Source organism: Leptinotarsa decemlineata, unplaced genomic scaffold, assembly GCF_025532065.1.
Source record: "Leptinotarsa decemlineata unplaced genomic scaffold, Ldec_3_MD MMD2_tig00001064_RagTag_RagTag, whole genome shotgun sequence".
Lineage (NCBI taxonomy): Eukaryota > Metazoa > Arthropoda > Insecta > Coleoptera > Chrysomelidae > Leptinotarsa > Leptinotarsa decemlineata.
In genome coordinates, this window is record NW_027412558.1 from 676,209 (window position 1) to 692,020 (window position 15,812).

The window sequence follows — 15,812 nt, forward strand, 5'->3', positions numbered from 1 at the left end:
TTCCTAAATGTTCTGCCCGTTTGACCAATATATACCTTAGGGCACGTTCCACACTTCAATTCATATACTCCTGATTTCTCGAATTTGGATGTTTTGTCTTTATTATTTATAGCTAACTTTTCTCTATTGTTTTGATTATCTACCTTATCAATTGGAAAAACGAATCGCTTTTGCGTAGACTTTCTTGGCAAGTATTTTGTTTATTAATTCGGCTTTAAACCCATTGTTAACCGCAATTTGCTTGATGATGTTAAGTTCTTTATTGAAATTATCTATTGAAAGAGAAACATTGATTAATTTGTGGATCTTCATTAAGTAACGGCTGAGTCAATCAGAAATGTAATTGATTGTATTTTTCGTATCATAAGGCTGGAGGATATGATCGGGGGTGATTTGTATATTCCAAAATCATATACGTCCATCATAAACTGAGGTGCAAAGTACTATTAATCTATTCACTATATTCAATTCAATAATTCTTCAATTTATTTCACACCCAACTGAAAATATGTCTTAAGTTAACTAAAAAAAACATGTTTGAACTATTTGATCAACTGATAATTTCATTAACAGTCAATTATAACGTCATTTAAAATGACGTTTTGCAGCATTTCGTGGAAATTGTTGCTTTTCCTTTTCTAAATTGCCAATTATTTGACGAATCTCTACATAAATAGCGGAACCCATAAAAACATCCATATTCTAGTCAACTATAACCAAAAAACTGTGATTAAATTAATACCGTGCCCAAAATTTCAGCAAGACTATCTGTCTATCTATCCTATGTTTAGTAAAACTGAGGAGCCTTATCTTCTCAATCTAAAATTATACGCTGATTGATTCCTTTTAGAATACGACATCTAATCGATCCTTATCTCGATCTGATCTATTTAAAATATAACAGATACTTAATCAATCTCGACAACCTTGCCCAAAGGCCTTGGAAGATGGATTTCTCCGAACGGGTCTGCTAATTGGAAGCCATCACAACGGGTGTTATAATTTGGGTATTACAATAATTAATATCGGTAGAGGAGAGTTTTTTGTTTGAAGAAACTGCCGAACATAAGTATTCCGATATTACGAAATTAGCATATCAGTTCTTAAGGTGAAATTGGCTATCGATGAGAGGAAACCAATTAGTCGAAACACATCATACTGGAGCTTGGAAAATTAATGGAAAGAAGGGGTCTAGCCGACTGAACCACCTGATCTGACGTCTCTTAATTTTTTTATTTGGAGAAGTTTTGACCTCCTATTGAAGTTCCAATTTCTACTTATTATATTGCAAAAATCCGTTATGTCATCTGTCAAACTTGGAACTAATCAATTCCAAAAACTAATTTCTCTTCTACCGTTCCAGATATGTACAGTTCTTCTTCTCTGTACATCCCTAACGGAAGAAAAATCAACTAGAGTAAAAAGGGATCGACACGCTCCCCCTTTGAACGTACCAACGTTTAGAAGAGACTCCGTGGAACACGTGCCCGAAGCAGACAGGGACAGAAGTTCCCCTTATCTCAAATATGAAGAATTTGGAACCAAAAGCCTACCGTTGAGAACAGCCGTTGAGAGTGTTCCAGATTTGTAAGTATGAAAAGCAACTCTGCACCATTTTGTAAATCCAGCAATTTCGATAAAAGGTATCTTGGTTCATCTGCAAAATTATCATTCCTTGTCTTCTTAGAAATCATCCCTGAGTTCTGAAGAAACTTCGTATATCTGAGAGAACCAAAGCATGTATCTTTCCAGGTCCATGAACTCCAGAAGACTGCCTCTTCGAGACGCTGTGGAGAAGAGGCCTCCTCCAGATGAACCTTTGGACCCAGAAGAAGTTTTCTCCCCAACTCAACAGCAAACTATCATCCCCTCTGGACAGCTAGATTTCTCTTCCCAGAATGACTTTCATTCTCAGCCATCCGTTCCACAATTCCCTTACAATCAGTACTTTCCCAATCAAGTTGCCTTCACCCCTTTCCAGACGTTTCCACAAACCTATTTCCAGAAGCAACAGTCTTTGTATTCGCCGTTTCAACATTTTCAGAACGTCATAACAGATTATAGAAGTTCCCGTCCCTACAGGGTGGATGACAGATATCAACAGCTATTGCCGCGACCTTATGGAGCTTTGGCGCGTAGGAGTCTGCGACTTGACGATTCTTTTTTTGGAGGAGGTCAAAAGAGGAGAAGTACGTAATTCCAGATTATTTTCAAGTAAAAAATCCACCCAATTGTTTGGACATATCAACCGTTAAGAATCTAAATACGGTACATGATATCCATAAACTATTAGAGCTATTATACAGCGGTTTTTCGACCTAGGCTGACCCACTAACGAATTGTTAAACTCAACCCCAAGTCTGAGGTTTGAGGACCGTGTTTTATCTTGGATGAGCAATGTTTTAGTTTTGACTTGATTCCAAGGATGTCATGAGAAAAGATGCCATACTTACGTATACTCGTCAGACTTTCTTCATTGTCGTACTACTTGAACTACTGTTTGCTGATATTTGCACGTTTATCAGCAAATTCAGCTATCGAATATCTGCTTTCTCGATCATGTCTTCATCCTGAGTTGTACCCCGAGAATGTATAACCTTGAGCTCATCAGTTGTCACCATGGAACGTTTCGGATACCGAGAGCCAGTAGTAAGATTGATTCTTCAAGGACCTTAAAGCAACCAAAGAATCTGACCCCAACTGACCTTTCTGTCGCATAAGATCAGGAGCTTCTTGGTTCTTCAACTCCCATTCTGTTAACAAGCCTAGGAAGTGGTGCAGCACGAAGCAACTCAGCCACCTTATCAAAAGTGGGATGCCTGATGGATATGTCTTGCACCAAAAAGAAGTAGCAGAATCTGCATCAGCAGAAAAAACAAACCCTTCCTTGAGTGGTTCAGCGAAGGCTCACGTTCACTGATTCTTCCAAACCAAAGAAGAAAAGGTCCTGCATGGCTGCCGCTGATATATCGTCTGGTGTAGCTCACTTACAGAAGCCATTATATGGGTTACTGTGGGCAGCAAAGTTGGTACACTTCGAACATCCGAAATATGATATTTCAGAAGATAGTCTACATTTCAGAGTGGCACTTTCTAGCCTGGATGACTACAAGTTATCAAAGAGAGGGATAGTATCCTGCAGTCATGTAAGACTTGCTTCCTAAGCTATACCTCTGCATTGCTCACTACATTGTGGAAAATCCAGTGTTTGTCAAGCTTTCAGTAAAGTAATGGATTACCTTTCACATAGAACTTTGAGACCCTGGACTTATTTGGCCAACTTTGATCACATGCTCGTTTTCTAAGGAGTTCAACAACGTAATTCAATACACCATCATTGTAAGTTCTTGGAAAATACCTCTAATTGATCCATTTATTTGCAGAGAAGAGCGCTGAAGAAGACGCTAAGAAGGTAGTATGCTACGTGCAAGGTATGGCAGCTTACAGAAAGGACCCTTTGACTTTCAATGCAGACGATATAGATCCCTTTATCTGCACTCACGTTATTTATTCCTACGCCACCATTGATCCCATCACTTTCGAAATGGTTTCCAACGATGAAGCATACGATATTGTGCAAGGTGAGTTTGATCTTTTCTCGTACTACTTCATTATTGGGTTTTAGCTTGATTACAACTAAGTAATAATACTCTTTATGGCCCAAGCGAACATGAAGACAAAAAATCAGTCTCTCATTCACACCCACGAATTGTCTTTAATGGAAGTTGTATCTACCATTTTTGCACTACCACCACACCCTTCATTTTCCAGGAGGATATCGAGCACTAACAACCCTGAAGCAGAAGAACGCCGACCTCAAGGTTCTCATTTCCCTCGGAGGTAGCAGAGGAGGCGGCTCCCACCGCTTCAGCACGATGGTGTCAAATGCCCGGAAGAGAAGAAACTTCATCCAGTCAGCCATCACCTTCTTGGAACAATATGGCTTCGACGGTATGGAGCTCAACTGGCAATACCCTGGAGCGGAAGAATTGGGTGGCCAAGTGAGCGATAAAGAATTCTTCACAGCGTTCATAGAAGAGGTTTCCGAGGTGTTCAAGCAGAAAGGGTGGTTGCTGGCTCTTTCCGCGCCCGCTTCGAGGTTCAGAATCGAAGACGGTTTCGAACCGTCCAAGGTGGGGGAATTTGTTGACTTCGTAAGTGTGCAAGCCTACGATTTTCATACAGATAGAGAACCCGTCGCAGACCACCATACCAATCTGTATGCCAGACCGGAAGACACTGGACTCAATATATTTTTGAGCGTGGTGAGTATTTTGAAAAATGGAGATGTCTGGATCTCTCGAGGTTCTCACATTTACTATCCAAAATAGTGGAATCTCTGGATCAACTGCAGACCAAACTTGAGAGTATTTGTCTTTCTTTCTCGGGGTAAGTTGTACGTTGTATCATTTTCACAGGACTATTCCGTACAATACTGGCTGAGGAAGGGACTACCAAGGACGAAATTGGTGCTGGGCATCCCCTTCTTTGGAAGATCTTTCACCCTCCAGTACTCCAATGAAACGGACATCGGCGCCGGCATCAAAGGCCCTGGTCGCGAAGGTTTTTACACCCAATCACCAGGACTGTTGGCCTATTTCGAAATCTGCGACATGATCCTGAACGAAGGATGGTTCAGAAGCCAGGATTCTTCAGGATCCCCCATCATCATCAACGGGGATCAGTGGGTGGGATACGATGATGCTGAGAGTATCAAAAGAAAGGTGAGTTATGATTCATCAGAACGTCATCAGTGACGTTTATTCTACTGGTAATTGGAGTCTACAGGCAGCAGATATGTTCCTCTTCCAGATGTTTTCCTTCAAAGTCATTTATTGATAAAAAAAACTAACTGACTCTCGACTAATCCATCTGTGAAAACTGCAGCAATAGCAACTTTAAGAAACATGAATGAATCTTTCGGAAATTGACCCATTTATTGCTTTTAGGTTGACTACGCCAAAGTAAACGGACTTGGTGGTATATCTGTCGCAGCCGCTGATATGGATGACTTCAGAGGCCTTTGTGGTGAAAAATGGCCATTGCTGACAGTGGTTAACAGAGAACTCAAAGGTAACACATCAAGTAACCAAACATTTCCTTAATTGAACAGTCTTTCACAGTCCTCGTTGATAAATCATCATTGATTGTAACAGGTGTCAATCCAATCAATGAGGAACAGACACATCCAACCAAACCCATCGGAGTTTGCGACTCTACAGGCTACTACAGCGACTCAAAAAACTGCGCAGCTTACTACATTTGCAAAAACGGCCTGACTTACCATCTCTCCTGCGGGAACAGTCTCATGTTCAACCCGTTGAATGGGAAATGCGATCAAGTTAATCCGCAAAACTGCCGACCTGGAGAAACAGTCCACATCCCCAGCACATTGAAGGATGTGAATTTCCTGATGAAGAAGGAGGCCATCAAAGACAACAAGCCCAAAGTAAGCTTAGTAGATATTATCGGTGTTGTAGTCTGTACCGTAGTTTTGTAGGTTGTTTGTTACGTCACCAACTGGGCTTTCTATAGAAAAGGAGAAGGAAAATTCGTACCGGAGCGTATAGATCAGCGCCTTTGCACTCACGTGGTTTATGCTTTTGCTAGTTTAGATCCAGAGAAACTGCTGATAAAAGAATTCGATCCCTGGGCAGACCTAGACAACAGTAAGAAAACTCTTTCGTTATTACTTGACAAAATAATATCTCATTTTTCCATCTTCGGATCAGAGATATCACTTAGTACTCGCTTCAAAATTTACTCCAGTGACAGTCAGTGGGAGTATATTTGGTGTTCCAAGAGAAACACTACATTTTGTTGGCATAGTAAAATTTGTGACATATTTTGCAACAGGAAAACTTGTTATTCAAGCGTGTAACATATTTGCCATCGCAAATTGCAGTCTATAGCTTGCATGTGGTTGTACAGAGGACAACCAAATACTTATACAAAGTATTCTATGCATCACATGGACTGTTCGAAAGAACACCGAAATTCCTTGAGAAAAATTTGATTTGTTCCAACAAATAAAAACGATTCCTACCTGTCCCTCCTGCTTCCAAAACTACCTGCTGCGAGGCAAATAACTTCTGGGGGTTCTCAGGACATTTGGACAGCGGTGACATGTGGCTGCGTTACCAAGAGCCCGGCGAAAGCTGTCTTTTTTAACAGAATTTGCCTCTTAGGGCTCCTACCAGTATATGGACGATAAATTCTGATCAATCAATGATTGCATCTGAACACTGCGGCTGAAAACAAATCTTTGAACTCCGGAACAAAGAGAACTTCTGGATGTAGCCATCAGTTATCGCGGGGTCTTGAAAGTCACATTTGGTTCACGACAATGAGAATATGGCGCCCAACGAGGGGCACACTGCTGTTCAAATTGAATATTTCCTGCACTGATGATGGAAAATACCTCCAAACCGATCTGTAGGTGATCTACTTGGAAATTTTCAGCAATAACTTGCTGCTATATGAACCAAAAGCATTTGTGAAGGAAAAAATGTATCTAGGATATATTTTGATGTCCATCATGGTATCAGCCAGGAAAGTAACTGTTTTCCGGCAGAAATTTACTAGTTCCTACTGTTTGTGTAGGAAGTAGTGTGAGACGTTTCGAATTTCATTCCATTTTTTCAATATGTTGATATGTTTACAGATCTATACGATAGGATTACGTCTCTGAAAGATACGACTGTGCTTCTTTCTCTGGGCGGTTGGACCGACTCATCTGGCAACAAGTATTCCAGACTCGTTAGCGACGGAACTGCCAGACGACGTTTCGTCGTTGGAGCAGTCAGTTTCCTACGCAAACATGGCTTCAGAGGTCTTCACTTCGATTGGAACTACCCCACCTGCTGGCAGAGTGACTGTAAAAGAGGACCTTCCTCGGATAAACCTAATTTTTCGAAACTCTTGCAGGTACGTGGGATTTTAGTCCCTAATCAAAAATAACAATCAAATAACAATTAACATGACAAGTAGCTAGATATTTGTCAAATTCTAAAAATGTTTCAAAATTGCCAATTTGTTGAAGAAACTATCTCCATTGGTGACTATTACTCATTATTATTGCAGGAACTGAAAAAAGAATTCGACAAGGAAAATCCCCCGCTAGTCTTAGCAGCTGCTATCTCAGGCTACAAAGAAGTTATCGACGTAGCTTATGACCTTCCCGCTCTTGGCCAAAGTCTGGACTTCATATCCGTTATGACCTACGACTACCATGGAGCCTGGGAACGTCAAACGGGCCACGTCAGTCCTCTGTATAGTAGCCCCGAAGATAAGTATCCCCAGTACAATGCGGTAAGTGAACAAAAAACTAAAACCATAATAAGTAGGTAGATAGATAGACGGAGGGACGGACGGACAAATAGACAGACAAATAGATAGATTTAAAGGTAATCCACATTCATTTTGAGCCATATTTCCAGAACTTCACCATGGAGTACTTGGTCTCTTCAGGAGCACCACGCGAAAAACTTCTACTGGGTATTCCCTTCTACGGACAAAGCTTCTCGCTGTCGAAAAAGAGCACTTTCAGTGTTGGAACTTCTGCTACAGGACCTGGAGAAGCAGGAGAGTACACCAAACAGCCAGGAATGTTGGCTTATTTCGAAATCTGCAACAGAGTGAAGAATCAGAAATGGATCGTCAACAAGAACAGTCCAGCGGCTGGTCCTTTTGCCTATGGAAGCGACCAATGGGTTGGATACGAGGATGTGGACTCTGTTAAAAAGAAGGTAAGTATGTATTTGAAGGAATATATAGTGGTACTGAGTGGGTTTGTCATCAAAGATGTTATTTTCCTCACCTTCTCGTTTAAAAAATCTCTTGATAAGTACACCAGCAATGATGAGTCGCCCGCATACATGGTGTAAAAAGAGTCACTCATAAAGATAATGATTTCATTGAAATACAGAACTAATACAGATCCTTGTGGTACACCACTCCCATATATTGAAAGTGATACAACTCAGTGATAGCTTCCTCAAATGAGACAGAATCCCATCACAGACAACTTATCTTATACCATATGATACTGGTGTGTATCGAAGTATCTTTTATCATTTTTATAGGCTTCGTACATCAAATCCAAAGGCTTCGGAGGTGCTGTGGCGTGGACCATTGACTTGGACGATTTCACCAACCGCTGTTGCGATGGAGTTTTTCCCCTCCTCAGTACTATTGCACGTGAATTCGGTCTCATCTCCGATAAACAAGTTCAAGGAGACTGCACGAAGCCGGAACAACCTGTTACTCCTCCTCCACTTCAGGCTACCACAGGCTCCGACTCAGGCGCAGCAGTAACCTGGTGGACGAATCCAACGACAACCAGCACCAAGGCTCCTACCTCTACTGTTTGGTGGGTACCGGAGAGCACGACTACCAAGCCAACGAAGAAGCCTACCACTACCAATTGGTGGACTGAGACTTCTTCTGTGAAACCTCCGACGAAACCTTCTACTCCTTCGACAACCAATTGGTGGACGGATACCTCTTCTTCCAAGCCTTCTACGAAACCTCCTACAAAGCCCAGTTCCAGCACAGTTAACTGGTGGACGTCTACTGTGAAGTCCACGACTAAGCCTAGTCCTACCACCATCAGTTGGTGGACAGACACGTCTTCTTCAAAGCCATCTACGACACCGTCTAAGAAGCCTATCACCACCACTCCTTGGTGGGCTACTACCAAATCAACAACAAGAAAGTGAGTACTCCTAACAGTTGTGATCTCAATATTAGTAATTTCAAAAATCGTACAACTAACGAACAAATATAAGCTTTCATTGAGATCGCATCCTGAGTCAGTCATTTCCTTAACTCAAATCGCGATATAAGTAGCGGAAGACCAAAAGGTAACTACAGTAGTGAAATGATGATGTTGCAAGAGAAGGTGAATTGGATCCTACTGACTGCGCCAATTCCTCATTATGTTGAGATCACTCAGTGATCTCAACATAAGCTTTTGTCAACAACTGTATGATTTTTTCACACTCCAATGTACATTTCTTCTGCAGGCCAACTACTACACCTTCCTCAGTAACAGAGAAGCCAACTACCATTCCCACTCCAGCAGTTATAATGCCAGAAGTTGACGCCCCCACGAAAAAGTGCACTCCAGGAGAGTATTTACCAGACCCAGCGAACTGTAACGCTTTCTATCGATGCGTTTCAGGCGAGCTGCAGAAGCAGTACTGCGCAGGTGGACTACATTGGAACAAGAACAGAAGGGTTTGCGATTGGCCGACAGAAGCAAAGTGCAAACCTGTGAAACGTAAGTACAAAGATTCTATTTCCTATTTGTTCTAGAACGATTCCATTTTTCTTCTATCTCACTGATGCAACTGTGATGGACGTTTGTGTTGATACTACCAGCATAAACTTTAGTCTTGCCTGGCTGTCTCCGATATCATCTGCAACATATCGTCAGCAGCTTTGGAAATCGTCTTCCTGACATATTTCTGGGAGAGAGGCCAATAATAGTCTCATGCATAGTGTAGAAGACTAGCAGTTGACACACAAAATCACAGTACTACTCGTACAAGTTCCATTATACCAAGGCCTATCAGCCTGGATTCAGTTCTCTCTCTCTCTCTCTCTCTCATGTCTCTGGCCGTGAAAGCCTATATTCTCAATTCAAATTCAATGATTTGTCTCTCTTCAGCTGCCCAACAAATGCGTCCCATGAAAATGCCTCTTCCCCAACCATCTACATGGCAAACAACCACGATGAGGTACACCAACACCTGGCCAACTCGTCCGACCAGGACAACGACAAGAAGAACCACCACTGTAACGGCACGCACAACCACTGTCTCTAGCTCCGGGTACGTTTCTCAACCTTTGGAGCAGGAATGTACTACGGGAGCGTATTACCCACATGGTGAATGCAGCTCTTTCTACGTATGCTTTGACGGTCAACTGATAGTTCAGAAATGCGCACCTGGGCTCAGTTTCAATGCGCAGACAAGAATATGCGATTGGAGCTTCAAAGTGATGTGCACCGGAAGAAGGAAGATGGCTGAGAGGTTTACTGCTATCCACAATAGATATATTGGAGACCGTAAGTAAATTCCTAAAATAATTTTTTTCTGCGAACTGGTTTATTTTGGACAAAAAACCCAAGAGACATTTTTTGTTCAGAATGGAACAGGCTATCGGAAATAAATTTTCAAATGGTAAACAAATAATAAGACAAAAAGTTACATTGAAAATAAATTTTAGGGGTTGCGTTTTCCACCCCTTACAACCATGGGGTGAACTAAATAAATTACTGGCTAAGTGTCTTTTTGGTAGTGCAAATCGTCAGCTTAATTTCAATATTGTAACTTTTTTAGTGCTTGTGAAAAAAATTGTTAAACAAATTTTTTGTACCCCCTTTAAGGGGATGTATCTTTACAAGGAATGCTCCAATGAAATTTCTTTATATGAAAGATCCTATCTTTTTTTCGAAGAGGAATCGCCTCCTTGAATGTTTAACACATATTTAGTTACACCCTGTATATTTTAATAATGGCTATGACGGCTGACAGTCACAGTTCCATTTCCAACAATGGCTTTTGCGTACCTTCTTTGTTTTGTCAATGGAGATAATAATGATAAAATCATGAATTGCAGGTCCACAGCCCTACTCATCGTGCGAAGGAAACACGTTTGCACCATTGCCAGGAGATTGTGGACAGTATATGCACTGCCAATGGGGCAAATACGAGATAAGGCAATGTGCGCCTGGGTTACACTGGAATAATGTATGTAAAACCGACTTTCCAATGATTCAATCCACCCATTTCGTACTGTTCTTCATTCCACAATAATAATCTTTTGCAGGAGAAGAAAATCTGCGACTGGCCCAAAGCAGCTAGATGTTCTGAAGAAACAGAGACGGACAACAGCATAGTTGAGATCGAAGTCAAGCCAGAGCCTCCCAGCGGGCCGGTGTCCGCTCCCTGGGAACCCCCTACTACGTCGTACCCTGAATGGAAACCCCCGAGCACCACCGAATCTTCGGGAAATAACTGGGAATGGCACCCGCCAATTCCGCCTACGTCTGAGAAGCCACCGCTCTCAGAACCTCTGAAGCCCTTCTCGGGATACTTCAAGGTTGTCTGCTACTTCACCAACTGGGCTTGGTATAGAAAAGGTGCTGGAAAGTATTTACCGGAGGATATTGATGAGAACTTGTGTACTCACGTCGTTTATGGGTTCGCCGTTTTGGACTACTCGAACTACATCATCAAGGCGCATGACTCTTGGGCGGATTTCGATAACCGTAAGTGGTCACGTCAATCATGAAGGGTTTTTCAAATTTTTCATCTATTTATGAAAAAAATTTGTTGAGTGGATTCAAATTCAACAAAGATATTACTCTGTTTTCAGTCTGAAATGTCTAAATTGAAAATATGGTGTCAGGTATGGGATTTCACTATTCTATTCTTTTATTTCAAAAATATTTCATACGACCAATTTTGTAGACATCTTTGATCTGTATAAGGAATGTCAATGATAGTGTAACGAATTAAAGAATTTACTGTCTTAAACAAATTCATTTTTAACAGTATTTCACTATCACAAACTAATTTATATTCAATACTTAGCAACTAACGCTTGATTTATCTTCACTGTTTGAATTCCTTGTTTAACCGCTCGATTCGCTTTCTGAATTCAGACTGACATCTCTGGACGGTAACGATCGTTCTAGATTTATCTAGTGGTATCTGTACTCGCCTAGTATTTTCCCGGCGAGTCAGACTGCATTCTTTCGCGGTGATATCATGTGTTTATTCGCTGGCTGAGATATCGATCAGGGGCGGCTTCAGATCCGTTACAATAGTTTTGAATGATTTTGAGATGAAAATTGAAACAACCACTATTAGGTTTACGTCTGACCGTAGTATTTACACATGAAAAATTACCTGTTTCGAAACTTCTAAGCTCCTCAACTTCTAGGTACATAGTTCTTGTGTTATTGCAAACTAAAATTTAATTAACGTAAACGTCACAATTTTTCTACGGTATTAATAATTTTTTCTCAGAATTCTACAAACGAGTCACCGACTTCAAGTCCAAAGGAATCAAAGTATCGATAGCTATAGGCGGTTGGAACGACTCCCTCGGAGATAAATACTCAAAGCTTGTCAACAACCCTGCTGCACGGCGAAGATTCATCGAACACGTCCTCAAATTCTTGGATAAATACAACTTTGACGGGCTGGACTTGGACTGGGAATACCCCAAGTGTTGGCAGGTAATTATTATTAAAAAAGTTGATCAGTGGCCCCAGTACTGACCCTTGTGGCACCCCTCGATTAATTTCTAGGTTGACTGCAACAAAGGGCCCGATTCCGATAAGCAAGCTTTCTCAGATTTCGTCACTGAACTCAAAGAAGCGTTCAGGCCAAGGGGATATCTGTTGTCTTCCGCGGTTTCTCCAAGCAAGACGGTTATTGATGCTGGATATGACGTTCCGGTTCTCGCCAAGAATCTCGACTGGATTGCTGTCATGACGTACGACTTCCACGGTCAGTGGGATAAGAAAACTGGCCATGTTGCTCCTCTATACTACCATCCTCAGGATGAAGTGACGTTTTTCAATGCGGTAAGTAATATTTTATCTCTTCTACTAACTGTATTCTTCCTTATTTGTGTTTGTTACTACTTTGTCTTTCAGAACTTTTCCATCAACTACTGGATATCGCAAGGCACCCCTAGACGCAAAATCGTAATGGGCATGCCCCTCTACGGTCAGTCCTTCCGGCTGGAAAAGGAATCGGAGAACGGCCTCTACGCCAATGCTCCAGGTCCTGGTGAAGCTGGTGAATACACCCGAGCAGCGGGTTTCCTCTCCTACTACGAAATCTGTGACAACATCAAAAACAAAGGGTGGACGGTTGTACAAGACCCGCTGGGTGCTATAGGTCCTTACGCGTACAAAGGAAACCAATGGGTGTCTTTCGACGACAAGGAGATGATCCGGAAGAAGTCAGAGTACATCAGGAAGATGGACATCGGTGGTGGAATGATCTGGGCGTTGGATTTGGACGATTTCAAAAACAGATGCGGGGAAGGTAGACACCCCTTGCTTACGATCATCAGGAACGTCCTTGCGGATCCGGGAAGCGGTCAACAGGAGCCCATAGAAGAGCCCACCAAGCCTGTGGAACCGGCTGAGCCTTTGCGTCCCGAAATTGAAGAACCTGAGCCGGTAGTAGAAGGAGAACCAACCGGTATGGTGGACCGCAGCTCAGAGTTCAAGGTTGTTTGCTACTTCACCAACTGGGCTTGGTATAGACAAGGCGTCGGGAAGTATGTGCCATCGGATATTGACCCTGATCTGTGCACGCATATTGTATACGGCTTCGCCGTTTTGAATGGGGATCAACTCGTCATTAAGCCACATGACACCTGGGCTGATTTCGATAACAGTAAGTACACTCAGAAATCTTTTGTTCATAGAAAATATCTGAGATGATTTCAGAGTTTTACGAGAAGGTAACAGCGCTCAGAGCTAAAGGAATCAAAGTGTTAATCGCAATTGGTGGTTGGAACGACTCCGCTGGAGATAAATATTCGAAACTGGTCAACAGTCCTTCTGCTAGAAGGAGGTTCATAGCCCACGTTGTCGATTTCATAGCAGAACACAATTTCGATGGTTTAGATTTGGATTGGGAGTATCCCAAGTGTTGGCAGGTGAGTAGTTTTTCTGCCCAAAAGATCACTGATTGAATAATATATTTTTTGGATGTACTTTTTGTCGTATCGATTTTAGAAAGTTATTCCGCCAGAAAAGCATATCTTGTTTTCCGTTACCTTGTTTTCGTTTCTATCTGCTATAACTACACAATTTTATCTCTTCAAAAATGTTGTAAATTCTCCAGAAGCCTGTTTGCTTGCCAAGCCTGATCAAACTTAGACCAAATCTCCATGTTGTTCATTAATTGTTGGTGAACGTTGTTTTCTTTTCTTATCTTTCACTTGTTATGATATGATGTTTGGTTCCTCTTCATATGTACGTTTTTTAATTCCCGTTAATGAATAACTATTGCTTATGAAAAGCGTATCAGACTACTAATTGACACTGGAAGTAACAACAGTCTGGAGATAACCTCTTACTTTGTTTGAAGGTGGTTGACAATGTTTCGTGGTGTATTTCATCAGTTCGGACTTTCCATTGTCTGATATAATAATAAATCGAAAGATTGACCGAAAATAACAATTTTATTAAACAAAAAACTGAAATTACATAGAAATAACATACAACAACAACCAAACAAATAGAAATTGAAATATTAATAGAAGCTGAAAAAATTGAAAAAATTAAAAATTAAAAGATTTCAAACCAAGTTATGTCACAACGTTTTGATTGTTAGTATCCACAATCATCTTCGGGTGATAACTGGACTTATTCCTCCGATATCTGATTATTTATAGGTCATTCGAGTGCTTTCACCTATCCCCTCTTCCCTCTTTCCGCTTCATTGGTTTTGGCGGGAGTTGGTCGTCTTTCGCTTGATTAGAGGTTTCCATATGTTACGTATCTCTACGCTAGCTTGACTAAATGCGTTGTTGGACAACATATATGCGGCTTCTTTGAACTTCCCCCTAAACCAGTGTTCCTCCCAATGGATGATCTCAGCTTGGGACCACTTGATGTTATGTTGATGAGTCCAAACATGCTCTGCTATTCCGGATTTGCTGGTTTCTCCTCGCTGTGTGTGTTTCTTCTGCTCAGCAATGCGAACTTTCAATGGCCTCTTAATTTCACCGATGTATGATTCTCCGCACTGGCAGGGTATCCGGTAAATGCAATTCTTGGAATCGCAGTCCGCGTTTGGTGGCCTGGATTTTGTGAGGCTGCTACGGATAGTGCTCCCAGATCTGAAGCAAGTCCTGATGTTGTACTTGGACCTAATCCATCTTATCCTTTCCGATAATCCTTTGATGTAGAGAAGTACAAGTACTGGTTGTGGCGGCTCCTCTTCCTTGTGGAGCTGTTGCTGTCTTTCAGCCAAGGCCTGTTCTACCATCAATCTGGAGTAACCATTCCGTTGTAGGTCATTTTTGATGATGCCTAGTTCCTTTTAGAGACCTTCCTTTGTATTACAGAGCCCAAAAGCACGGTCTCGTAGAGTCTTGATGATTCCTCTCTTGGTCGATTGGTGGTGGCTGGATTTCTGGTTCAGATACTGTCCTGTGTGAGTTTTCGATAAACAGCTGTTTCCCATTTAGTGTCGGTCCTCTTCACCAATACGTCTAAGAATGCCAATTCGTTATGGATTTCCTTCTCCATTGGCCAAAGTTTCAAACCACTCCATATATAAATTGGTAGGATAAAGTGGCGATCCCATTGGCAGTCCCTCATCTTGCGTAAAGAATTGGTCCTTCTGTTGGAAGTAGCAGTTTCGTACACAGCATCTACACCAATGTTCCTGTCGAAGAAGCACATCAAATCATACAGAATAAGCTATCCGGAGATGGGGACCAGAAAGATAGAACAAACGATACCGAATAATTTTTTTTATTTTTTTCAGGGTTATCAAATCAATTTATATTATATTAGACAATGGAAGTGCGAACTGATGAAATAAACCTCTAACTTAATACCTCCATTTACCTCATGAACTCCTAATTCCGAGTAAAAACGTCTAGATTCTTCGGAAGAAAAAATACTATGAGCAGATCTGCAAGCGTTTTCATCGGACCAGAATCTGGCATTGGCATAGCTTAAGGTTTTGTAAGGTTTTGCCAAATAAACACTGAATGCTTTCTCTGCAAGGGAAATGTCATATTTCTGGCTGCTGAATCTT

The 15,812-nt window shown here is 41.5% G+C and overlaps 1 protein-coding gene across 2 annotated transcripts in view; it reads left to right on the plus strand.

The window, feature by feature from the left end:
• The window catches only part of Cht10 (Chitinase 10), a 30,919-nt gene that overhangs the window by 8,760 nt on the left and 6,347 nt on the right, over positions 1 to 15,812 (plus strand). For both annotated transcript variants that reach the window (XM_023173394.2, XM_074175488.1), the window contains exons 3-22: positions 1,364 to 1,587; positions 1,753 to 2,189; positions 3,384 to 3,581; positions 3,772 to 4,265; positions 4,419 to 4,724; positions 4,950 to 5,073; positions 5,157 to 5,449; positions 5,501 to 5,669; positions 6,665 to 6,927; positions 7,084 to 7,311; positions 7,440 to 7,748; positions 8,085 to 8,716; positions 9,027 to 9,283; positions 9,674 to 10,072; positions 10,627 to 10,757; positions 10,837 to 11,278; positions 12,042 to 12,253; positions 12,326 to 12,604; positions 12,677 to 13,430; positions 13,484 to 13,695. In XM_023173394.2, coding sequence (XP_023029162.2) covers positions 1,364 to 1,587; positions 1,753 to 2,189; positions 3,384 to 3,581; positions 3,772 to 4,265; positions 4,419 to 4,724; positions 4,950 to 5,073; positions 5,157 to 5,449; positions 5,501 to 5,669; positions 6,665 to 6,927; positions 7,084 to 7,311; positions 7,440 to 7,748; positions 8,085 to 8,716; positions 9,027 to 9,283; positions 9,674 to 10,072; positions 10,627 to 10,757; positions 10,837 to 11,278; positions 12,042 to 12,253; positions 12,326 to 12,604; positions 12,677 to 13,430; positions 13,484 to 13,695 — 6,363 coding nt within the window. The remainder of the gene's footprint in view (positions 1 to 1,363; positions 1,588 to 1,752; positions 2,190 to 3,383; positions 3,582 to 3,771; positions 4,266 to 4,418; positions 4,725 to 4,949; positions 5,074 to 5,156; positions 5,450 to 5,500; positions 5,670 to 6,664; positions 6,928 to 7,083; positions 7,312 to 7,439; positions 7,749 to 8,084; positions 8,717 to 9,026; positions 9,284 to 9,673; positions 10,073 to 10,626; positions 10,758 to 10,836; positions 11,279 to 12,041; positions 12,254 to 12,325; positions 12,605 to 12,676; positions 13,431 to 13,483; positions 13,696 to 15,812) is intronic.